Below are 24,395 nucleotides of genomic sequence, written 5' to 3'. Positions count from 1 at the left end.
CTGGATTTTCTTATCATTTTCTTCTGTAATGTCTAATTTTGGATCAACTTCTGCCACTAATAGAGGTCAGTTATGTATTTAATACTTTTACAATTCACAACATTATTACTAATCTTTTTTTATGTATATATCTTTAGCTTTTATAAAATAAAAAATAAATCCATCTCTGTATAGTTTTGAAGCTAACCTATGGTTGTAAAAGAAATAGCCTGTTTTCTGCTGTTCTTAGTAATTTAGCTATTTAGTTATTGGAAAACAGGATCTGTTTCAATAGTTAAAAAGAAAACATAACCCATCTTTATTCAATGAAGCGAAGGTAACTAACGTTGATAATTATGACATCCATTAAACAGCATGCTCAGGTAAACCTTCACTTTATTGCAGTACAATTTTAAAGTGTAATGACTCCTCTAAACATTAAGCCAAAGCTCATTAACTTTATAGTTAGCAATTATGACCAAAAAGCTTTGTTCTTACTTCTGGATTGCATGAATTGCAGCCCAAACAGACACAATCAAACTAATCTCCTTGTTTTACATGAACACTTCACTTGCCTACAAGACTTTATCAAAAATGGAACACAAAATTGCATCTGTAAATTAATTATTTAACAGCCACACACCCAGAACCAACAAAGGGAAAAATACACTACCTTAGTGCCACCATGTGGTGAACTGAACAGATACAGCTGAAGAAGATTAAGTTTCCTAATAAAATGGTCATATTTAAGCCAAACAGTAATTCATAGGCTTCTTTAGAAAACAGAACTAACACTGTAGTTTTAAAAACGTACCCGTGCAACAAATATATGAGAATGTGTTATGTACAACTTATTTGTTTCTATTATATACATGTTTTTAAGAAATGACAACCCCTCTCTGCTCTTCTTTCTGCACAACCTCTCCCAGCTGCCTGACAAGATCGGCCAGTGTGTTTAAATCATGGTTCCCTCTTTCCAGCAGCTCGTAACGAAGGCTCGAGATGTCCTGTTTGATCTCTCTCAGCTCACCTTTGAGTGAAGTAAGTTATGTATTTATTCACTTTTTGGCAATTCCATGATCTAGAGATGAAAAAAAAAACAATAGTGTTTCCAGGAAACGTACCTTCATTCACTTCGTCGTTATCTTTATCTCTCTGTGCTTTAAATATGTATCGTTTGATGAGGCAGTTCATTACTTTCTGCGAAAAAATAAAAAAATATTCAAGTGTTACATCAATGACCCATCAACTTGTAGCAAATATAACATTGATTCTTTTTTAACCTAACATTTAACTTGATTCTCTTATTCAGTTGGAAAACCGTGTTAAGAAATAAACTTTTACTTAATGTTACGAGTACTGCAACATTTTCATTAAGTTTCCTGGTTTTACATGGAGTTTCAGATTGCCCTCCAATCTATTAGGATTCCCAGGGTTATGGGATGGAAAACGGCCCACAGCATCTCACATCCTCCACCATACCCAACGGTGAGCATATGATGATTGATTTATTCACACAATAAATTCACAAAATATTCCTTAGTTTCATCTAAATGACACATTTTGAATGAAGGCCAGAATAAATACATTTCTGTATCGCATATTTATTCCCCGGAAAAATAGTTAAAAGTTTACTATTGAAAAGTTGCCAGATGCTCTGATAGCCTAAAAATGTAAAGTGTAACTTAAAAAAACTGCTTCCGTTATATTTATTTTTAGAAGAATTGTTAGGGGATGAATTTGTTAAAAAGAGTTTTGTTTTATTTTATACTACTACAATAAAATATTATGCTTTTGAGACTTTCTACACATCTTTCTATCAATAAATATGGATGCTGTTTTATTAAGTTTGTTAGGAGACACACTAATATGCAGAAAATGTGTGCAAAATATCAAATGTGTTGTTAAGAAATGACCATCTGTTGTCAGGAAATGAAAAATGCTTTACTTGATGACGCGTAGGTTGAACAGATGAGTCCTCCTTCAGTCCTCCGTGTTCCCTTAACTATAGTATCAGAAAGAGTGAAAAGCAGAAAATAAGACTTTTATTGCACTTTAATTGCATTTTCAGAACTTTATAACATCTATAAACCCAAATTTAGATTTGCCAAAGGTCAGGTATGAAATCATTTTGGAGAAGATGTATTACATTTTTTAGATCCATGTCATTGTTTGAATTCTCTTTGCTTTTTCTTGAAGATCCGATCAATGTCTTTATCCCGAGTAGGAAGGACATCACAGACTTGGGGCTGGGAATGAGGTTGAAGGGTACAGGCAGAGTGCTGCCATGCTCAAAGTAGGAAAACCAGAGTTTGGCTCGGGCAAATTTCCACTCCACGTCAGCATCATCCTGAAGTATCAGATAAGAGAAGGCATTCGGAGGTTAGAAATAAAAAACCATGAAGGTCGGCTGAAAATTGAAAAAGACGATGGATTGTATTCCACGATAACTCATGAAAGACAAAATCAAGAAGTAATTAAAACATGTTTGGGGTCGATACTACCTTCACTGGTTTAATGCTTTCCCCCTCTCTCATTACCTACTTTTCTCAATATCCACTTTCAAATAATGGCTGTTAGAGCCAATAAGACCTTAAAAAAACATGTTGTGTTTGAGTCATACCTCGATTTCCTGGAAGGAGCTGTTGAACATGGCTATGAGCATGTTCAGCAGAACAATCACCATGATGATGTTGTACACGCCATACAGAACATAGCCTATGTTCTCAATAAACTTATGGTTGATGTTTAATACCACAGATTTTACTTCTGACAGTCCGAAGATGGCCCAGAATAATGTTTTAAAACTTTCTTCAACCCTGGAAGAAGAGAGAAATCAATAATAACATACAAACTATTGTCGCAGCCTGTAAGTGTTTTGCACTTACGTTGTAAAGGCAACGTTGTGTTTGGCTCCAAGGTAGTATGAGTATAGATCGAACATTCCCACCATGAAAGCGACAAACACCGTCATGAAAATCACCATGAACTGAAAAATGTCTTTCATCGTTCTTCCCAGAGAGATCTGCAACGGCCCAAACCTCTCGTTGGCAGGCAGGATGTACGCAATGCGGGAAAAACTCAGAACGATGGCAATCGCATAGAGACCTTCGGAGATAAGCTGAGGGTCTGAGGGCATCCAGTGAATTCTTGCTGAAAATATGTAAAAATGGTGTTACCTAGAGAACCTTAGGTTTTGTAAACATTCATCCTATCTATTTTTACTATTTGTGTAAGAAAAGGAAACTTATGAAAGCCATAGTAGCCCCCCAGAATTCAACGGTTCATTATATCATAAATATATCTAACTAAATGTATACAATTTTGGATGTATACTTACCCAGCTGAAAATATTGCACCTCAGAAGGCAAGGTCATGTTGAATGGATGCTTGTCAATGTAGCACTGTGCAGAATGTGCATGCCAGAAAGCCATTAATCTTGCGATGAAAGAGGTCATAAAAATGGCCAAAATACTAAAATCGAGAAGGTTCCATGGTTCTAAGATGTACTCGTGGATGTCTTGTGACCAAATATCTTTACATTCTTCCCATATCTTGCCTGTAGGGGGGGAGAGGAATCGTGATTTGTTGAGCTGACAGTGACAATGAACAAAACAATAAAGCAGAATAGGGAATTCATCCTGAAACGTAGAATGTATACCATTACCCCGTCTGTACATTTTGGTGGAGATACAACTAGCATTACATTTGCAGTTGTACGGTAATCTATTGTTTTTAATTGTGATAGGCAGTTACTGTATACCAGTAACTTTAAAAACATTTGTTCAGGTAAAATGTGTCAAAAGAATACCTATAACCCAGAAAATGATAAGAATCTCCATCCAGGTAAAACTGGTGGTCTTCATCCGGAAAACCTGTGAAGGGTAATCGTGGGTGGTCATGTTCGGGAGCAGTGATGTTCCTGCGAAGCGGTCCGCTGCGTTTAGAACCAGCAGACAGAGGAATATGATGAAGGAAGCTGCATGAGCCACAAACTTCAGGAAGGGTCCACGCATGAGTTTCCCCAACTGCGATAAAAATGTCATTTTGAGAAGCATCAATTTACCACATAAACTGTAAATATTTCTCATTTAAAAAACAAAACATTCTCTGAGTTATAATAATGTGTAATAGGGGTAAAAACTAACCTTACTTGATGGTGCTATCCAGTAAATAAAAGCTAGGACAGGTAACCCAATAGCTACACCGAAGACAAAAAGAACTTTAACTGCAACTGTTTGCTGATGCAGTCCAGTCAGGTTCTCATACCAGATTGATTGGAGATGCTGCTGGCAGTTTGGATGGGCCACAAACTGCAAAAAATAAGATATTTATGTTGATCCATGCATTTCCTAGAAGTTTATGAGGTAAAAGCACATTACTATTGTGATTGATTTTTGTTTTTTCCCCCTCCCTACTGGCACTTTCCAACCACTCTGACTGAATCTGAGTTGTTATGTGAGGAAGAATGGGGAAGCTTCAATCTCTACATGTGCAAAACACACAAAGTACAGTTTTGATGTAGGGTGGCTAAAAATTGCACACCACACTTTTCAGATGTTTGAATCCTCATCACATTTCCTCACACTTCACAATCATGCATGTCTTTGTGTTTCAACAAGACAAAATAAAATTTGAAGAAACTATGTCAATTAGTGCATGAGGTTGAAAAAAGAAGTGAAAAATAAATTGGAGGGCTGAACAATATTTACCTTTTTAACTTCATATTTTATTGCCAGCTTTAACCTGATCAGGTTCGGTTTGGCAGAGGTCGCTGTGTTAGCAATGGATTCCATGTCACCATTTAGAACCGCCTCCACTTCCTCTGTGTTCCGACACAAATCCAAGAGTCCCACCACAAAGTCCTTGCACTGCATGGACAATTTCTTGTAGTCATTCTGAAACAGACAAATTACATTTTCATTTAAGGCATAATATGTGAAATTATACTTTGGACGAGACAAGAATTGTATTTTTGTACCTTGAACTCTTTCTCAGTGTTGGCCAGAAGTGCGAGCTCATTGCTCAGCTCCAAAGCTGCCATCACAGGATCCTGACTCGAAAGGCAAAGATACGCTGGGCTTGCGAGGCCTTTGTAAGCACTGATACGAGACTGAGAGTGGCAGAAGGTGTCAAGCCTCTGCTGCTCAATACAGGCCCTGCATTGACAGAAGTAGTCATGGGGACGTTCTATATGGGCCCCCCTTAATAGTAGCATGTGTACTATCTCGTACTCGTGACACTGAGAAGCCAGGATAATAGGAGTTATGTCATGAGAGAAACGCGTGCCGTCCTCATCGTAGGAGAAAAAGTCGTCCCGTGTCTTGTCATGCCTGGGGTTCTTCGTCAACCTCTGACCATCTGCAAACGCCTCGTGGCTTAAAATGGCTTCCACTATGCGGATGTACCCTTTACTGATGGCTAACAGCAAAGCATCCCCCAGTTTTGCAAGTTCTTTCCTCTTAAGCAAAAGCTTGACCACTTCTAAGTGCTCACTCGCGACTGCCAGCTGCAGTGCATTCTGCCCCATGTAGTTGACGCAGTTGATATTGAGGTGTGGAAGCTCCTCCAGCATCCGCCTCACTTCGGGGATGTTGCCGTACTCTGCAGCTTCTAGGAACACCTCCTCAGCAATGGAGAGGCAGGAGGAAGGGTGAGCTTGGAACAGGTAACCAGCTCCCCGAGCTGTTTGTCTTCGATGTTTGGCTCCAACATGCCCCGCCATCATCAAGGCTCTCCTTTCACTGAACCATCTGAGGACGGATGAACATGTTGTGGGCATGTGATGTTGTAGTAAGAAAGATGCAAACAGAGACTGCATCTTGCAGTATCAAAGTTTCAATACTTCACACAAAGGTGGTATATGTGTATTTTTCATAATAGAGTAAGTATTGATACTTACTGATAAGTATCAGTATGTATACTTATCAGTATATTAGGTCATTGAGAAGTATCATCAAACTTCTGACCTTTAGGCATTTTTGTGGTTTTTCTTTTGAATTATTTTGTTAAAACCTAGGACAGACCTGAAATGATTAATTGTATTAATCAGAATCAATTTTAAAATAACCACCAACTAATTTAGTGATTGCTTAATCTTTTAACTGTAATATACAGACTCCAAAAAGGTAATTTTCTGAAAGAAAAATATATTCAGTGCAGTAATTAAGTAAAAACTGTAAAAAAAAAATAAAAATTATGTACAAATTTTGCATTTAAGATTTTTTAAAAAGCCTCTGTCTGTGTCATATTCATTTCATCTCTGCATGGTGGATCAAACAAAAGAATGTAAGATGAACATTGGAGAAAAATCACCATCACAAGAACAAAGGTACACCTCAGACAGGTCAGCAATAAAGTAGGGCAAGATCATGAAACATCCCAAACTCTGCTTTCTGTCAAACCTCTAAGATCTAACCAAAATAGTTGTTTATACTGAAGGTCGTTTACTAATTAGATGTACAGAAAAGGCCTATTTATTTACACACAATTCTTTACATTAGTATAACACATGAACATTTCCATAATTATGTTGAAGATCGCAGTTATAATTCTACAATAAAGGGATAAAATATCAGTTTCATCCCAGCCTTTGTTTGTTGGAAGGCTGAGATTGTACCTCAGGTTGGTCTTGTTATTATAACTCGCACCAGGTTTACATGTGTGATGCCACCCACAGATTCATCATCTGCTCTTTCATCTGATGGGATAATATTATAATCCTCTCCAAGTGAAGAGACATTTATTAATTTTAGATTTATTTGATCTGGGACAAATCATAAAACATTGTTACCTTTAAAAGAATTGTCCTGACTATAGGCCTTCCAGCTGGAGGCTGATTTGCAAACCCAGTCTCTTGCTAGGCATTTATAAGTCAATATTTAAAACATAAAATATTAAAACCTATTTAAAACTAACAGTATATTATTTCAATTACAAAAACAGCAACAAACAAAAAGCATTGTAATTACGTTTACATATTTGTCTTTCTTTGAGGCTTTTTTCTTTTCACAAGAAATGTAAAGGTTCTCCAACTTAGAATAATTTTATTAGAAAATGTCTTTTTTTTGACATGCAAGATTTTTTTTTATTTTATACAGGAATCATACATCAGTGGCTTTGTTCAACACTATTTCTATCGTGTGCTTCTGTCAAACGACTAAAATGACCCTGTTCAGGCAATTGCATTTAAATACTATGGTTATCTCTGGAGCTAATTGCTTTAGCACAATTGCTGCAGATGACAAACGAGAATAGTGCCTCTTTATGTAGTAATAATTAGTGTTAACTTTATTCTGTCCCATTAAGCAACATCATGTGCATGCAAGAAATGCATATGAATCATTTTATTGTACTGCTAAATATGTTTCTTCTTGTGTGGTTTTAGGGGCATCCCGGAGAAAAAGCTAAGTTAAAAAAAAATGCTGCCCATTATTCAAGTAAAGTAGTTCTAAACCTTAAAATTAATTACAATCTTTATAATGAAAAAAAAATATCTCATAAGATTGGATGAAAATGTGTTGATTCCTATAAAACAGATAAAGCTACTTGCCTGGATTTTTGAGACTGCCTCAAAGTGAGAGTCCTGCTGCGTTTTATCATGATGACAGGGATCCAGAGATGTCCATCAGGATATGATGACTCTTACTGTAAAAGGAATTAATATAACTGCAATTAATATTAATAACTGCATTAATATTGTGCTAGATTAACAAGATTGCTATGTGGAGTAAAAAGAAAATGAAGGATTAATCTATTGAAATAATCCAATAGGATGTTTCACTCACCTTGGAAAAGCCTGGTCCACTAAATAACCTTCACATCATTTATATATTAAATCATATGGCAAAATTGTATCCAAACATGGCCAAGTGGAGCTCAAGGAGGAACTGTTTGCTTCATTACCACCTGTTTGACTGTGACAGTATGCCAACCACCTATGGTTCTCATAGTGCTTGTGTTTGTGAGCCTGGTGGGCGGGTTTTGAGCAGATTTATAGGTGTGTCCTACATCAGGATTATTCCCTGTCCTTTATTTTCAATAAATGCCCCTTTAAGCCTCTGCAAAGCAAAATAGGGCAGTAGGTTTTTGAAGTAAAAGAAGATTCTATCAAAATTGAAGTGAAATTATGCACTAAACTCAGATCAAATGCATCAAACTAGCCAGATTTTATCCACCTCTGGCTTTAGATGGAAGTCTGCCTGAGTGTGTCAATTTTAGGACATTGTTGCAATGTCCTAAAATACTACCCCATGTTCTGAGGACAGCAACGAATGGAAAAGCGGATTTTCCCAAATCCTCTTAACTGATGATGCACTCAAAAATAAAAGGTAAAAGGCTACAGACACACCTAAGCTTTCAAACTAAGCAATGAAAGCAATCAGCTCCACCAGTGTAGAAAGAGTGTATATATAGACTGGCTGAAACATTAATTTAAATCAAAGCTTCTCGATAGGGGTCAACAAGTAAGCACAAATACTACTCTTTCCAGTATTTTATTCATAGATGGTGATAGGGTACAGACACCCAACTAGGAAGTGTCATTTTTATGTTGAATACTTAAAATCAGAAGCACAGTGGTGTCTCCAGAAAGTATTCTTTTAAGGAGGAACCAAATGAGGATACTTTAAAATCACACACCAAAACAAAAACCCATAAAAATTTGTTTTTCTTCGGGAGATTTAGTGTGCTGAAGAAACACTAAATCTTCAGCATACTGAAAAATAGACAAAATAATGTGTTTTGCATCAAAATAATGTGTTTTATGTATTATGTGTTTTACTAAAAGCCACAACACATAATACAGAGGTTCGTCAACATATTTCAAAAATAATCAAAGTGTACCTATTGTAATAACTCAATACAAAAAATGAAATTCAAAGGCTTTAAAAATAGCTTATAGATAATTTAATTCCAGTATTTTTTAAATTTTGAAATCAGAAGTTATGGCTTAAAGCTGATGAAAAAACACAAAATTTAGGAAAATTTAAGAAATGTCCTGATCCATACCAGACCCAACAATTCAGTCCCATAGACTGATCATCTACATACAATACTGCAAGATAATGCAGTAGGATGGCATTTCGGTTTCAAAAATGCTTATAAATTTATTTTTCGTCATGATAGTTTCTGAAAAAATTGAATTTGCTATTTTTATTACCTGTAGGCCTTAATTGAAATAATAATAAAAAAGACCTGCTTGAAACATTTCACCATGCGTGCAACAAATCCATGTTTCACTTTCTAACTTGCATTGCTGATAAACTCCGTTATTTACGTATGACCGAAACGTATTATATTAAAATTCACTGGTAGGAATTGAGCGGATGCGTGTTTTTATCTTTTCAATACCTTTTTGTTTTCAGGTTAGTCGTGTTAAATGACGTTTCGTCTTCGTTTAAGTGCATTTCCGACACTTTTTGGTGTACGTAAAGGCAGCACGCGGTTGTTAAGGAACTGCGTCCCCCGGTTGCTATCATGGAGGGACTATACACAGAGCACAAGCGGAAACTCACAGCTATCGCTACCAAATGACGTTTTTCGTGTCGTTTTTAAATGAACTTGTGATACTCGGTTGTGGATAATGGTAGAACGTATCGCTAGTTGGATTTGAAGACTGTAACCTCGCCCTGAAAACGGATGAGTGAATTAAAATTTAACGGCGTGACGTAGTGAGAAAAAAAAAAAAAAGAAGAAGCAGCGGCTCAGTTTTGCTCAGGAACTTGGAGCTGTCCCTACGAACATCAAAAAGCAAGATTCTGGGAGGATGCAGGCTCTACAAGCAAACTTCTCCTATCTACTGTATCCTCAAATGACTTATTTTATTAATCCTGTAAATACCGGGAACTCTGTCTCGCACAACGCATGAGGTGTTCAGGTGAAGCTTGTCAATAGTATGAAGGTTATATGAACAGTCTGTTTAATTTATGACATTATTCATGATGTTCTCTACTCACAGGTAATTGTGAGTAGAGAATTACTTGTTAACTAAATTGTTCCAAATTAAATATATTTCATTTTAGCTTATAACTATAATTCTTGTTGCCCATTGGATGCCAACAGTCTTCTACTAATTACTACTAAATTTTACCTGCAAATATATTCATTAACTTTGTCTTATATTTTCTGGAAGCAAATATATATCTATATTTTTTTTACATTTTCTACAAATAAAAAGTGGAAAGGTGTCAACAATCATAACAGTCAGTTTGATTTATAATGCCTTTTATATCTCCAAATAATATCTCAAATGGCACAGACTTCTTAAGGCTATTGGTTGAACTGGAGTTTATTTTGGGGGCTTGGAGTAAAAGGATCTTAAAATATAATTCAAATGTGTAATGTAGTACTTTATATAACCGCTAGGGAGCAGCACTCTGACCTGGGCTAAGTGTATTTTGTAGTATAAGTCGGTTATGTAACTTTTTTGCTCTGTGAAGCAGAATTAGCATTTAAGAAACCTGGATCAAGAAATTTGAATAACGCCTTGATCAAAATGTTTATTTAATAGATTTTTTTTTTATTTTTCAATTATTAATAAATAAAATATTTTGCCTGGAACTATGACATTTATAAATGTCTGAATAACATGTTGAAAATATGACTGAAAAATTAACACCCATTTTTTTCTAGCTAAGTAATCTTTTACTTAGTTTGCAGGTACCTTAGTAACTTTGCAAACAGAAACCCATACAGGATGACACCCATGTTTCTCCTTAGCATGGTACTTCTCCTCTAGAAACTCCAAGTTTGGATATACCAGAAATCTCAGAAATGAGCGGCTACTATTGATCCAGCAGCAGAGGTTGTGCAAAGCCCGAGCTCGGAAATGTTTGCGGGAGACCAATCAACGGAGAAAGTCAGTTCCTCTCTCTGTTTTCATTTCTTTTTTTTTCTTGTCCTTTGTTCTGACAAGATGTTTGCAGGTTGCAACCCAAACCTTTCTGGAGAGACTCAGTTTACTGTAGAGTTAGATCTTTTCACTTTCGCTGGAAAGGTCATTCTGTCTGTGTCTAAGTCCTGTAAACACACTAATAGGTTTTCTTATCAGCATAAACAAAATATGTGAGGTTCTGTTTTTGAACCAATAAGCAATGCTTATCTAGTTATACATATTTTTTTCTACTTTCTCTATGAGGTATCGCAAAAGAAAAATAGTGCTGAATTTATATTGTTTCCTTTTGCTTTTGAATTCAGTACATATTAAAGCTCTAACTTACAGCTCCTGAGAAGGTCATATATTATGTGAAGTGCAATTTTCCTGGTCTGTCACATATAAACAAAAGAACATACATTAAACTATGTGGTTGTAAAATTGCTGAGTGTGGAAGGATTCAAAGGGAATATAATCTTTTTCAATGTCTAAACTCTCAGAATGTTTAATTATTTTTGAAATATTTCAACTATTTTTTCCCAGTAAATAAGCTGATATCTTTTGTTTACATTTAATTAATATTCTGTTTTTATTATTATTATTATTATTTGCTTCCTAGGCTAATCCTCATTATTTATTAATGACTATCATGAAACATATCTGAAGAAACAGAGTCAGGTTTCTGTTTCTAAGATGTGTCTATTCATCATGTGAGAACGTTCCTCACCTGGATTCTCTGCTGCTGCTCAGGGCTCTGGAGGAGCGGAGGAAGCAATGGGACATTCAGGAGCAGCTCCTGAGAAACAACATCCTGCAACAGCGCAGGCAGCAGGTAGAGGAGGCAACCCAGCGCTTCCAGAGAGCCCATCTGCCTCCTTCTCAGAGATTCAGGCCACGTTGGTGTCGCGTTTCACACACATGTAAATTTTGAGATAACAATCTATCGACGAACTTAACACGATGTTTTGTTTTTATTATAGTTATCAAAAAAAAAAACAGAGATATGGAGGAGGCACTTAGTCAAATCCAACACACAGCGGATTGGTATACCCAGACCCCCTCAGTGGTGTCACCCATTCACACTCCCAGGTAAAAATGCTGTAAATTTATCATACTTTATACACATAAAACAATGTAGTTTGTCCCATAATCGATGGGTTGACACAATACTGTATGTAAATACAGTTTTGCCTTTTTTTAACAGTTAAAGGGTTAATATTCAGTTTTTTTTTCTGTTTTTTTTTTCCTACTTGGAAAAAGTCGCCCTCCAACTACAAAGCCTCCCACAGTTTCCAAATCCTCTCCCCGCCAAACGCTCACTGCTGAGGAGGCCTACACTAAACTGCTTCAGGAGCACCGCATCAGGAAGGATCTGGAAATTCACAGTTTTGAGGTTTTTGTGTCATTTTATTTCAACAGCTTAGGCGTGGGAACTCTTCATTTAAATGAATTAATTCCATACATATTAATGCATTAGAAGTGTGTATTTTGATATGCCCATTGACCTGGCACCCAAATGTCATCTCCAAACAAAACGTCTTGTTTATTATGTCGACATACTGTTTTTGATTAAAATGTAGCCTAATTAGTCAATTATAGACTAATGCAACTAATTGGATGAAAATGTTTTGATTGAGTCCTGCCCCTTGACTTAATGTAATAAAAACAATTTTCTTTGAGGTCATGGAATCATCTCTATTTGAATTTAAATACATTTTGTTCAATTTAAACGAGTAAAAAAAATATGCTCCGAATTCAAACGTTCCATTGAGAATGACCAGTGTACTCATTCACCACCGCTAGGGGGAGCTTAAGTACAACTTTGTATCATTCACACTCTTGGATGCCAACAGTCTTCTACTAATTACGACTAAATTTTTCCTGCAAATATATTCATTAACTTTGTCTTATATTTTCTGGAAACATTTTTTTTCCACATTTTCTACAAATAAAAAGTGGAAAGGTGTCAACAATCATAACAGTCAGTTTGATTTATAATGCCTTTTATATCTCCAAATAATATCTCAAATGGCACAGACTTCTGAAGGCTATTGGTTGAACTGGAGTTTATTTTGGGGGCTTGGAGTAAAAGGATCTTAAAGTATAATTCAAATGTGTAATGTAGTACTTTATATAACCGCTAGGGAGCAGCACTCTGACCTGGGCTAAGTGTATTTTGTAGTATAAGTCGGTTATGTAACTTTTTTGCTCTGTTTGTGAAGCAGAATTAGCATTTAAGAAACCTGGATCAAGAAATCTGAATAATGCCTGGATCAAAATGTTTATTTAATAGATTTTTTTTATTTTCAATTATTATGTTCTGTACTTTTATCTGCTTCTTTTGTTCACACACTTGAAAAAATATATTTTTAGAATAATTTTTCTATTTTACTTTCTTTCACTGAATCAAAGCATCACTGAATACTTTTCACCATAGTTAGATTGAATATATTTAGCTCTAAATCCAATTTACTTAATATGATTAGAACATTTTTGTAACATTTTGAACAGTTATTTCTTTTTCACTCAATACTTCCTTTTTGCCTCTGTATTGCAGGCAAGCCAGCTGTCTGATACCAGTATTTCTGAAAGCCTTTTAAGCAAGGACAGCTTGGAGATTGAAAACTCAGACCAAAGTACATTAAGTCCACGGAGTCCGTATTCATCACTTTTTCTGGACTTTGAGAAACTAAAGAAGCGGCGTGATTTAACCCCAAGATCAGCCCCGACTTCAGTCTCGGCAATGATGCTTCAGGATCAAAATTCAGCCCTTCTTAGAAAACTTGACAAACACAAACAAAAAAGAGAGACATATTATAATATGAATGTTTCCCCAAGCGTCACATCTGGAAAACAAACAGCTTTTTCTACACTTGCTGATGACGACTCAAAGCACTTGGAGGCAAAATCCATGAAAAGCAGTCAAACCCGCACCATTCTGGACACCAATGAAGTTGATGCTGATGATACTAAAGTGGAAGACTTAGATGCCACAGAAGACTATTTGTTACCCTATAGATCTCAAATTATTGATGAAGACAGTCAGTTGATGTATCCATCACACATTCCTTTCTCTTCTGAAAATGACATTTTATTGGAGACGCAGATGAAAAGAAGTGTTCCCAATAATTACTTAAATGATGAAGTCCTTTTGCATACAGTAAAAGAAAACCTCCAGAGGTTATCTGAGAAAGTAGCCTCTATTTCCATTAATAACCTCAACAAAGTCTCAAACCTAATGTACCAAACAGAGAAACTCATGAATGCAACATCAACATCATCTACATGTTTCTCTGATAATCAATCAGAGACAGAGAAGTGTGACAACGTAAAAGAAGAAGATAAAGAAACACCAATGATCTCCACTTATTCAGTATGCAACACCAGACTACTCAAAGGAATCCTAAAAAAACAGTCCAAGTATTCTTCAGAGAATTTGTGTTTGTATGATCCAGAACATTTAATTTTGTCAAAACAAGTAGCGTTTGCAATAAGAGACAGTATTGAATTGACCAGAGCAAAATCCAAAGATGTGGTGGTCAATAGCAGCATGAAAAAAAAGCTTCGCTGGTTTGATGAAGTCCATCCAGAAAAGGAGTCCAAAGAGCAAGACACAGCAAACCAGGAGAAACCCGTGTCCCACCCAGCAAACATCTCCAAGGACCACCATCCAAGTGTCACTAGAGAGAATGAGTCTTCAAAGCCTGGAGTCAGAACGCTGCCAGCTGCCTCTGTTGATTATCGATTTGCAAAAGAAGCATGGGCAGATGTTGGGTTTCAAGTTAACTTGGCCCAGGAGCGAGCAAACAGGGTCAAGGCGCAGGGTGCCAGTACCAAGACCAGTGGGTCAAAGGTCCCTCGGAGAGATTGTAAGGCCAGACTCCGTGGGGGTCCTGTTTCCTCACGAGTAAGAAAGGGCACCATCATACGACCTCAATCTGCCACTGAGGTGATTCAGATTGGCAAAACCCAGGGGAAGATCATGGTGCCCCGCCCACCTCCTCGGACAGAGCCGATGGAAGAAAATGACGTAAAACAAGCCCCCGTCACAGAGGAGGCTCCGTACAGGAACATCTCAGAGGAGACATACCCCTGCCCTATCTGCATGTTTTTAGACTGCAATGTGAATGGTGCATCCAGTTCGGGACCTCAAGAGATTCACAACATCAATGGAAGAGGGAAGATGAATGAGAAAGGCCAGTGTTTACACATCACACCCACAGATGAAGAGATCGCACAGCTCTGGGACGGAGTCCGCAGTGCCTTAAACACAAAGGATGGTAATGAATGTTTCATTATGTGCTCATGTCAAGTTACCCAAAAACATCAATGTGCTTTTAAATGAAATAGTCTGGTAGACTATTGCAAGGTGGTACAATTGAAAGGAAAATGATAACTGGTCAATGTATTCAGTCTTTCTGAGTCTATACTCTGCAGAAGAATCCTTCACTGCTATTACAGATGTGTCTTTTGGAGTATGCCTTTGCCAGCTTAGTACGACAGAGTACAAGGTTCATACTAAGAAAACATGAAAAACATTTTTTTTTTTTTTTTTACAATTTTTGCGTTACGTATCTCTACAGTTTTATCCCTGACATATCATCTTCATTATGTTGTTTGTTCACAGAAAAGTGCTATAAAATATCCAAGGAGGACCAAAACTATTTCTAAGAGGCAATTTTTCTACTGTTCAATCAAATTTTCATCAGACTTGTTTCTTTCTGAACAGTAGATTTAAATTTCACATAAATATACGCACAAATAGCTTCTGTTTTTTTTAACAACATGCATAATTGAATAAATATTTGATATATAGAACAAAACTTGCCACTTGTCACTTAGACAACTCTGATGTATTATAGCCAGCAATTCTTTCATTTCTTTATTGAGTGGATTGTTGATGCTGAATTTATTAACTTTGTTACATTTAACGACTGGACGTTATTTCATCTGCCTTTGTGTCTGTCAAATAAAGCTTTATTTTAGCTAAGTCTAAAACTGTTAAATTAATTGATTTACTCAGGAACGCCTGAGTAAATCAATGTGTTTCTGAAAAATAGATGCAATACTTTGTCCTTTTAGTGTTGCTCAGGTTTTCCATTTACACCAATGGAAAATCTGAGTAAATCAATGTGTTCCTGAACAATAGATGCAATACTATGACCTTTTAGTGTTGATTACATAAGTTAAATATCTTCTTTTAGCCAAACCTGTCCTTCAAAAGCAAGCCCCGGGGAGCAGGCAAGTCTACAGGAAACCCTTTGCGGAGCACAGCAGACAACCTCCTGTTGCAGGAAGCAGGAAATTTCTTCAGAGCTCTCAGGTGAATCTTTGCACAGGTCTGCAGTTGCCCTGTGGGGAGGGAAAGTGAGCATAATTATTAATGATCAGACAGTTGGTAGGTTTAAACTTGTTTTGCTGTCTCTTTAATACCACACATTGTCTAAGTGAAGTCGATTAACAGACACTTCTTGTTAATCAAGACATTCCTGTTGATCTTGAGTTGTACTAAAAAAAAAAAAGCACAGACACACAGCTGCTGGTTATACCTCTGTTGATCCCTAGAATCTAAAAGTCACAATGTAAAGCTTATCTGGAACATGATGATGTAACACAAAGTTGTTTTGGTTTTTTGTAGCCTAAAAAGCAGAACACTGAGCTGATGAGACCAGGTCCAAGGAACTGGAATACAATTTCTCAAAATGAAGGTACAACTTTCTGTATTTTAAGTTTTTTTTTTTAAAGAATATTTATACTTAATTTAGTTCCTAATATATTTACATATTCAGATACTTCTACTGTATAAATCCTGCATGTCTTGTGACAAACACCACATGAGAGTTCTTACCACTACAGAGCTTTGAGCCCCTGGAAAGATTGGTCTTGATTGTTTTTCTTTTTTTTTTCTGTTAAGTTAGTTCAATTTTTGCAATTGGTCAAATATTCCCCATAGTTGTGGATACTGTGCACCTGGGAGGATTTTTGCTCGATTTTACTTTTGAACAGTTGTTTTGATGAGTAACTATAGCAGCAAGGTATCATTTTTACTACTTGGAGCAGCTGATTAGTGTCTTGAAAGTTCAGCTAATAATGTACTATAAGCCCACATCCCAGAGGAGTCCAAAAGAAGGCTTCATTAAGGCAGAGCAGGACAAAAAAAGGAGAGAGACGAGGAGGAAGTTTTAGCCATCCCATCCAACGATCATAGTGTGCGAGGATCATATCCCCTACTCCAACATCTCTCTGACCAGCTTTCTAACCATATGGCCAGACAGAGAATTAAAGAGTAGCAGGAAAAGCAAATGATGTGGATTAGCAGAGCTTGTCACAAAATAATGTGTCATTGAGCAATATATGGTGCTAGATTTGGTAGTTTTGAACATTTTTTTCAGTTTCAGAAAATTATTTTCAGTTCAGTCTTTTTTTTATCTTTTGAACAAACGCTTTGGGCCCAATATAGCTTCATAGGATATAATCTTTCTGCCTGGAAGAGCATTTTATGAGTTACAACAACATTTACTTCCCTCCAGGATCAATAGAATATTTTAAAATTTAATTTAATATTCCAGGCTCTTAGCTGAGGTGAGTATAATGTCTTTGCTGTGGCACAATACTCTTTCCTTCTGTGAATGATGAGCTGAACAGTTCAAATTTCTTCTCAACTTTCTCCCAGACCTGCTTGTTATGTTCTCTGGTCTTTACGGTGCTGTTTGTTTACTAATGTTCTCTAAGAAACCCCAGAGGCCTTCACCAAACAGCTGCATTTATACTGAGATTAAATTACACACAGGCACACTGAGTAATTAGGACACTTCTGAAAGCAATTGGTTGCAGTGGAACAACAAACTGAATTCATGTGCACCACCACATTTTTCAGGTGTTTACTTGTGAAATATTGTAGAAACCATGCATCCTGTTCCCTCAACTTCACAATTTGTTGAGTCAACTTTGTTCATCAAATGAAATCCCATCAAAAATACATGTAGGCTTGCTGGTTTTAATGTTAGAAAATGTGAATGAGCTATGAATACTTTTGCAAAGTGCAGCCGGTAGAAGCCTATGATTCAATAAAACTGTTGTGCATTGGTTTGCAGGTTTTGATCGTGCGGCCCAGATTCCCGTAGCTGAAGTGAATCCTAAGCAGAGTCAACCTGTGGCCCAAATACAGATGCCTGAAAGAGTCCAGGAGGGACTCAACAGTCTTTCTTTAGAAGAGAAGAAAATCATGCTCTCTTTGGACAGACTCAACCACCAGCTGCACTGTGAGCAAAATGGAGGCTATTTGCATGAGTCTTTGACTGTTTGAGTACAATTTGACATTGGCGTATGCATCTCATGATACCCTTTGCTATTACATGTGTAGGTTTGAAGTCACATCGGCAAATCAAAACTGACAACAATGGTCATATAATTGTTGGTACACCCATTGTAAGTATATTTAAAAGTTTGTATCTGCCTCAACACCAAAATTGTGTTTGTTGGAAGTGTTTATGTCTCACTTTGTTGCTCTGTTTTCAGACCAAAGAGTCAAAAAATCACAAGCATCAGGCATCGTCTGCAAACCTGCTTCATTACCAGAAGAAAACATAGCATGTTTTATTCTTCAGTCTCACCATTGTTTGTGCAAAACCTCTTATTACCAAAAAATGTATTTTATCAAAGGTGCTTAGTGGAGTTTCTCAAAAACAGAAATGATGAAGCATCACTAAATGTGACCAAATCTGAACCCTGAATTTAGTTTTGGGTAATACAGCACTTTCAAAAAAGCCTTGTTTTTTGTTATTCTACAATCAGGGAGTGAAAGTTGATGCCTATATGGATTCATTTCTAAAATCCAAATACCATATGCACCCATACCTTCCAAATGTAAGGTATTACTTTCTAAAAAATACATACAAACATACAACTTACTACATTTCTATGTATTTCTCAAAGCTCTTGTGTTTAAAAGTATAATTTGTAGTTAACACGCAGTTAGCCGACTGGGTTAAGTCTGCTTGGCACTATCTTTAACTACTTATAGGCATGTCAATAAATCGACTGTGGCCTGGTAAGGATGTTTAAATAAAGCGTTGCAGTGATGAAGGTGTGTTTGTCTTTGTTTTATGGCTCCAGAATAGATTATTGTGTTTTATGGGCCTACTCGCTCAGCACGAAGAGCCTCCTTATTTTTTTTCAAAGTGCACTGAATTCTACTTTTAAGTCTCGTCCTATTTATTAATGCCTTCAATTTAAAGCGACATCAAAAGATGACACACTGTACTTATTTCATTTCGCTTGTGGGGTGGTGCATTTCTTTGCTTTTAATTACAAGCTTTTCTGCCCTCCTCGCTCAACAATGGGAGCACCAGGGGGGAAGAAGCTGCAGGGATTATGCATGTGTGGTAGCTGCCCCTCCTTCAGTAGCATGTCTGGTTTTGCCCCTTACTGAGCCTGCTAGGACTTGTTCCAAGAAGTGTTAAAAAGTTCTTTTCAACACGGCTGCAACTTTTTTTCTTCTTTGGTTTAACTGCAGGTTCTTTGAGTGATCCGAGAAGAAGCTATAAATAACAACGTGACAGCAGTGTCTCACTGCCATATAAGGCCATTCATATTCTCCCTTTCTTTAATCGTAAACCAGAACTGAGAACAGATATGAAAACACTTTAAATCACAAGTTGTGTTCAAAGAGATCAGTATCAGATCTACGTTTTTTTTTAATCAGACAATGCCACTGATGTAACTTATTTATGAAGAATAAACTTGTTGAATAGCTAAGTATTGAAATTTAACACTTTTCTAATAGTGGAAATATTCAAGTTATTTTTTTATTTGAATTGCTGTTAATCTTGAAATGTTTTAAGTGCAATACAATACAGCCACATCATTTCTGCTATTTTACTGGGTAGTTTAAGTGTAACTGAAGACATACATGCATAGCTAATCTGTTCAAACAATTAAAATAAATAGCATTTTTTGAAAGTTCCATCTGTTCTGTGACAGATCCGACCTGAAGTTGGTTGGGCTGGTCCCGATCATGTAAACCTTAGCCAGTCTAATAATTAAAAACTTAACAAGGAAGGGCGCGCATAATAGATTTTTATAGGTGCAGGTACAAGCCTGTGCAGTGGTTTGTTGTGAAGCCTGCTCCCTAATAAAGCAATTTTAGACAGATCTGGCCTTTCCTTTCAATGTTATTCAAAAATTCAATGTGTTGATCTCTCACATAAAATCAATATCAAAAGGCATATTGTGAACAAACTGAATGCTTAAATGCTTTTGGGAGGCATTGTTTGCTTTTCATATGTCATAAATAAGAACATGCTGCAAAATCGATCCAAACATGCTGCGGTCTAGTTCAGGTGTTTTATCTAAAACAGCCAGGAGGGGGCGCCCGAATTCATTTCTACTGATGTCTAACTTTCTTCTGACTCCATCAGACAAAAGTATTTGTATATTCCGGACAAAAATAGTGAAATATCCCAGATGAATTAGGATTCCAATAAATAGATCCAATCACAAAAACCTTTCCACTGATATCCTGCAGCACTGATCATCACAGAGTTTGCCCACTTGACCACAAGTGGGCAAACTCTTCTAAGTGGGTGGTCTCTTCAGAGCTACACTGAGTCTTCACGACTATCTCTTAATGTGTCTGAGAGCCGTATGATGGCATGAAAATGACCACTTTCAACCATACCATGGGAAATTTAAAGACTGGCCACAACTGCACTAACCTTCAAAGTAATTTTGGAATTATATGCTTTATATAATCAAATAAGATCTACTTTAATTTAAAATACTGAAGTAAAACATTTTATGTATTAGTGCTTAGAGACAGCGATTGGGTGAATTAGGAATTTAAATCTGAGATTTGCATCAGTTCACAGACATGTTAATGTAGCTAAAAATATACAAGCAACTCTGAGGCTCTTTGCATTTGTTAGGAGCTTTCTGTGTCTGTTGATATTTAATAGGGCTTCATAATCATTTATTCAGTGGATGTATGGGAAAAGATGAAACGGAGCCTCAACATTCAAAGAGAGAGGATCTTGACAGAATGATTTCTCAATGGAAGAGAGGCCTCATTAGCATAACAATTGTGGGAACTGAAAAGGTCTACTTTCCATGAACACTGTAAAAAAAATAATAAAAGGGATTGAGAGTGAGAGAGGGAGAATAAATAGTTCTATTGCCCACTGATGAGTGACGATGCCTTGCATTTATTGTTAAAGTTCTTGGGAAAATGTGTCATCAACCTCATTAGGCGGACACATGAGTGTGTGTGTGTGTGTGTGCTGAGCTGTGTAAAAAGGTGTTCTGCAAATAAAGTTTTATTGACTAACTTTAATCATGATCAAGATCTTTAATGACTGATATCATCGATCTGATGCTAGGCAGTATAAATTAAATAATCAAGGTAAGATTGATATTACCAAGCAACAAAATTATATCATATGGTAGACTGAATATTTATACTTTTATCTTCAGCTTCATTGAAGATTATTAGCAGACTTGGGTTCATAAATACACCACCAAGACCATTTCAAAACGTAATGATACCTAAAACCTAGTATAATAATTAAAAATAGCTAAATAGATGTAAAAACAGTCAGGGTATAACAAACAAAAAGCAAGATATCCAACATACAGACTGCAACCAGTGCTCCCAGGGCTGGATTAAAGAGGGGTTGGGCCCTTGGGATGGAGGTAGTTTTGGTGCCCCACCCACACAGGTTTCTGTCAGGCGTGCAAATCACAATTGAGCAATAGTCATTTAAAGATATTTAGATTTTATTGACATGAAAATATGTTTACCAAAATGTCAACAAACTTTAAAAAAAAAATCTCCTGAAAAAACACACAAACAAACAAACAACAAGATTACATCACAACACTTCACTTTGCATGGACTTTTCATTTTTCTTTGGACATTTGTGGAACTATGCAATACATATTGTCACTGCTGTCACTTCACCCTGTTTCAAAATACAGACTATAAACTGCATACTGAACGTATAAATTTATTTTAAATTTTTTTGCTTAGTATTTTGTAGATATGCTATTTATTTGTGTACATGTTCAAATTGTCTTTCCCACCAAAATGTACACATTACTTTTTTTGTTTGTTCTATAAAGTCATTGTAAAATATTATGGAATAAAACAATCATTAAGAGATTAGGATATTATTTGAATAAATAAATAAATAGACTCGTCAGGTTTCTTATAGTCCATCTGTACCTTTAAAGCGTCCTATCCCATTAGGAAGTCGGCCCCGCCTCTGACGCCCCATGGGCCATAAAGTTTGATCCTGCCCAAAGTTTAGGCTCAACAGGATGAAACTCCCCCCCCCCCCTCCCGAACCAGTGAGGAGCGCTGATTTGCTCAACCTTACCATGATTTTTACTGAAAGATAACTGAAGATAGTTCGAGTTTAATCGTGTGAAGAACCGTGTCAGCCAAACGTTCATATTGTTTAGTTTTTGGTTTTTTGGTTTGTTTGTTCCCCTCCTCAGTGTTTTGCGCTGCGCCTCTGCGGTTTTTTACTTTTAACTTCCACGAGCGGGGGCGACGACCAGATTCCAGAGTGGAGCAGATATGCGCTTTGTTACATTAGCAAGAATGCCAGCAGGAAACAACGGAGAAACGCCGCTTTTTACTGCCGATTCTGACAGCTAACGCACTTTGTAACAAAGTGACAAACTTTGTGTGTGTGTGTGAGAGAGAGAGAAGTAAACTTTTACAATGACGCTGGATATGCTTTACTGAGACGCGTCGAGATTTTCCAGATTTCCTGCTGCGTGTCAAAAGTTTGGGGATTGGCTCAAGTTTCTCTTTACTGAGTTTCTGCGCTCTAACTTTTTTATTTTGGGACACTTGGGAGGAAAAAAAGAAAAAGAAAAGTTGCTCCGACAGTTGCATTTTTTTTTATTCTTATTTGGTGGGGGAACATGGATCCGAACCAGCTCAACCCTCCAGCCGGACACCAGATTGTCCACGTACGGGGCGACTCGCAGACTGACCTGGAGCTACTTTTCAACAGCGTGATGAACCCGAAAACCTCTAACGTACCCCCGTCGGTGCCTATGAGGATGAGGAAGCTGCCGGACTCCTTCTTCAAACCCCCAGAGCCAAAGTCCCACTCCAGACAAGTAAGCCCGCCCTGCTTCTGCTGCGGCTCTGCTTAGAAATCCCGATTAAAAGTGGGGCCTTCCCGTGGGCCTTCAAACACTTCATCCCATTTAACTTGCTCACTTTCTCATTTTGCTGTCGTTTTCAGGCTTGCATAATTTAGAAAAAAAAATGTTCACGTGTAACAAAACGAAAACATATTGGTGCAGAACGTATAAAAATGTTGGAAGACGCAGGTCTAGTTAAAGTAGGACGAGGTTGTTTTCCTTTTAGAAATAAATGAATTAGAAGAGTTTTAGTGAACTCGGACGTCTGTTTGTGGAAGATCAATAATATTTCTACTTTTTAGCAGATTTTTTTTTCTTCTTCTCTTAATTCCACCCCATCTCTTCCCCCATCCCCCCGCCGAACTCCCTCCTTGAAGCAGAAGTTTTATAATTGGTGCGCATGCGTAACAGTCCCTGACTCCATTCTCTCGGTCAGTAGTTTTGAAACTTCAAAACAAATTCCAACCGAGTAAACACGAAGTTGTCTAAGTTGTGCTGACAGACCAATAGAAGTGGAACAGACTCCATCAGACTGTTGTGGTATTTTACAAAAGCAAATCAAAGTAGAAACAGGCTTACTCATTGGGTCTGCAAGCAAACCGCTACTGCTGTAGCAGACTGTTTTTACCCAGATGTTGCCATTTTTATGTTTCATTTTAAGGGGAAAAACTTGCGCATAAGTCTTCAGTCTCAACCCACAACCTTGCACAGATAATCATGGAGCATGGATGGATGTTGATGTCAGTGTTGTCTCTGAGGACTGCACCTCTGCACAATTTTGACAATTGTAGAATCTTGGATGCTTGTCCACATGTATAAAAATAGATGTTTCTTTGTTTATATCATAAATAAAGTGAAGCAAAATTTTCCATTCTTTCACTTATAAGAATGCAAATATTAACTAGAAAATGTTTCAGTAACTTAACACATCCTTAACTTTTCAAACACTCTTAATTTGATATTTTTCGACCATCGCTGGACTCTTACATTAACTACTAACTAATTATGAATATGACTTTGCTCAACTGGTTTGTCCTTCTCGGTTAAAAAGAAATCACACATAAGAACTGGTTTGTAATTAAGGAATATGATTTATTCTAATAAGGTAGCCTGTTGATCTTTAGGCTGACAACCACAGCTAAGGTGTGCCATTCATTAGCAACAACTGCCTCTGGCTTCAGATGCTCCACTTGCTAGGAAGTTGCTGCTGTTGCTAAACTAGTTGGAGCAGAAATTTTGACCTAAATGGTTCAAAAATCTGTTTGAAGATGGTGGCATGTTGATGTGAGGGGTTATAGCTCGTATAGATAATTTTTCAGCCAAAAGGTTTATATAATTTACAATTTCTGTTCTCATTTGACACGTAATTCAACGACTGATTCAA

The 24,395-nt window shown here is 36.9% G+C and overlaps 3 protein-coding genes across 4 annotated transcripts in view; 2 read left to right on the top strand and 1 right to left on the bottom strand.

The window, feature by feature from the left end:
- Window positions 1-243: 243 nt before the first annotated feature.
- On the bottom strand, window positions 244-7,858 carry trpc6b (transient receptor potential cation channel, subfamily C, member 6b). The gene is made up of 13 exons (XM_055028915.1): window positions 7,767-7,858; window positions 7,532-7,626; window positions 4,961-5,732; window positions 4,692-4,877; window positions 4,128-4,292; window positions 3,791-4,007; window positions 3,320-3,538; window positions 2,868-3,132; window positions 2,603-2,798; window positions 2,129-2,329; window positions 1,928-1,984; window positions 1,104-1,179; window positions 244-1,009 (listed from the first exon to the last, which is right to left on the bottom strand). The coding sequence occupies exons 2-13, from the start codon at window positions 7,579-7,581 to the stop codon at window positions 858-860; spliced, it is 2,556 nt and encodes an 851-aa protein (XP_054884890.1). The 5' UTR covers window positions 7,582-7,626; window positions 7,767-7,858; the 3' UTR covers window positions 244-857.
- Window positions 7,859-9,426: 1,568 nt separating this feature from the next.
- On the top strand, window positions 9,427-18,921 carry cep126 (centrosomal protein 126). The gene is made up of 11 exons (XM_055028914.1): window positions 9,427-9,780; window positions 10,718-10,837; window positions 11,603-11,748; window positions 11,833-11,941; window positions 12,113-12,245; window positions 13,410-15,132; window positions 16,057-16,175; window positions 16,491-16,560; window positions 17,947-18,114; window positions 18,216-18,280; window positions 18,371-18,921. Exons 1-11 carry the CDS (start codon window positions 9,746-9,748, stop codon window positions 18,440-18,442), a joined length of 2,760 nt encoding a protein of 919 aa, XP_054884889.1. The 5' UTR covers window positions 9,427-9,745; the 3' UTR covers window positions 18,443-18,921.
- Window positions 18,922-22,204: 3,283 nt separating this feature from the next.
- yap1 (Yes1 associated transcriptional regulator) overlaps window positions 22,205-24,395 on the top strand; it is a 30,860-nt gene continuing 28,669 nt past the window's right edge. For both annotated transcript variants that reach the window (XM_055028589.1, XM_055028588.1), the window contains exon 1: window positions 22,205-22,984. In XM_055028589.1, the coding sequence (XP_054884564.1) occupies window positions 22,784-22,984 (201 nt within the window). In that variant the 5' untranslated portion in view covers window positions 22,205-22,783. The remainder of the gene's footprint in view (window positions 22,985-24,395) is intronic.

Source organism: Poeciliopsis prolifica, unplaced genomic scaffold (genome assembly GCF_027474105.1).
Source record: "Poeciliopsis prolifica strain line A6 unplaced genomic scaffold, Auburn_PproV2 SCAFFOLD004, whole genome shotgun sequence".
NCBI lineage: Eukaryota > Metazoa > Chordata > Actinopteri > Cyprinodontiformes > Poeciliidae > Poeciliopsis > Poeciliopsis prolifica.
The sequence above is the reverse complement of the archived record's forward strand: the minus strand, read 5'-3'. Positions and strand labels throughout refer to the sequence as shown.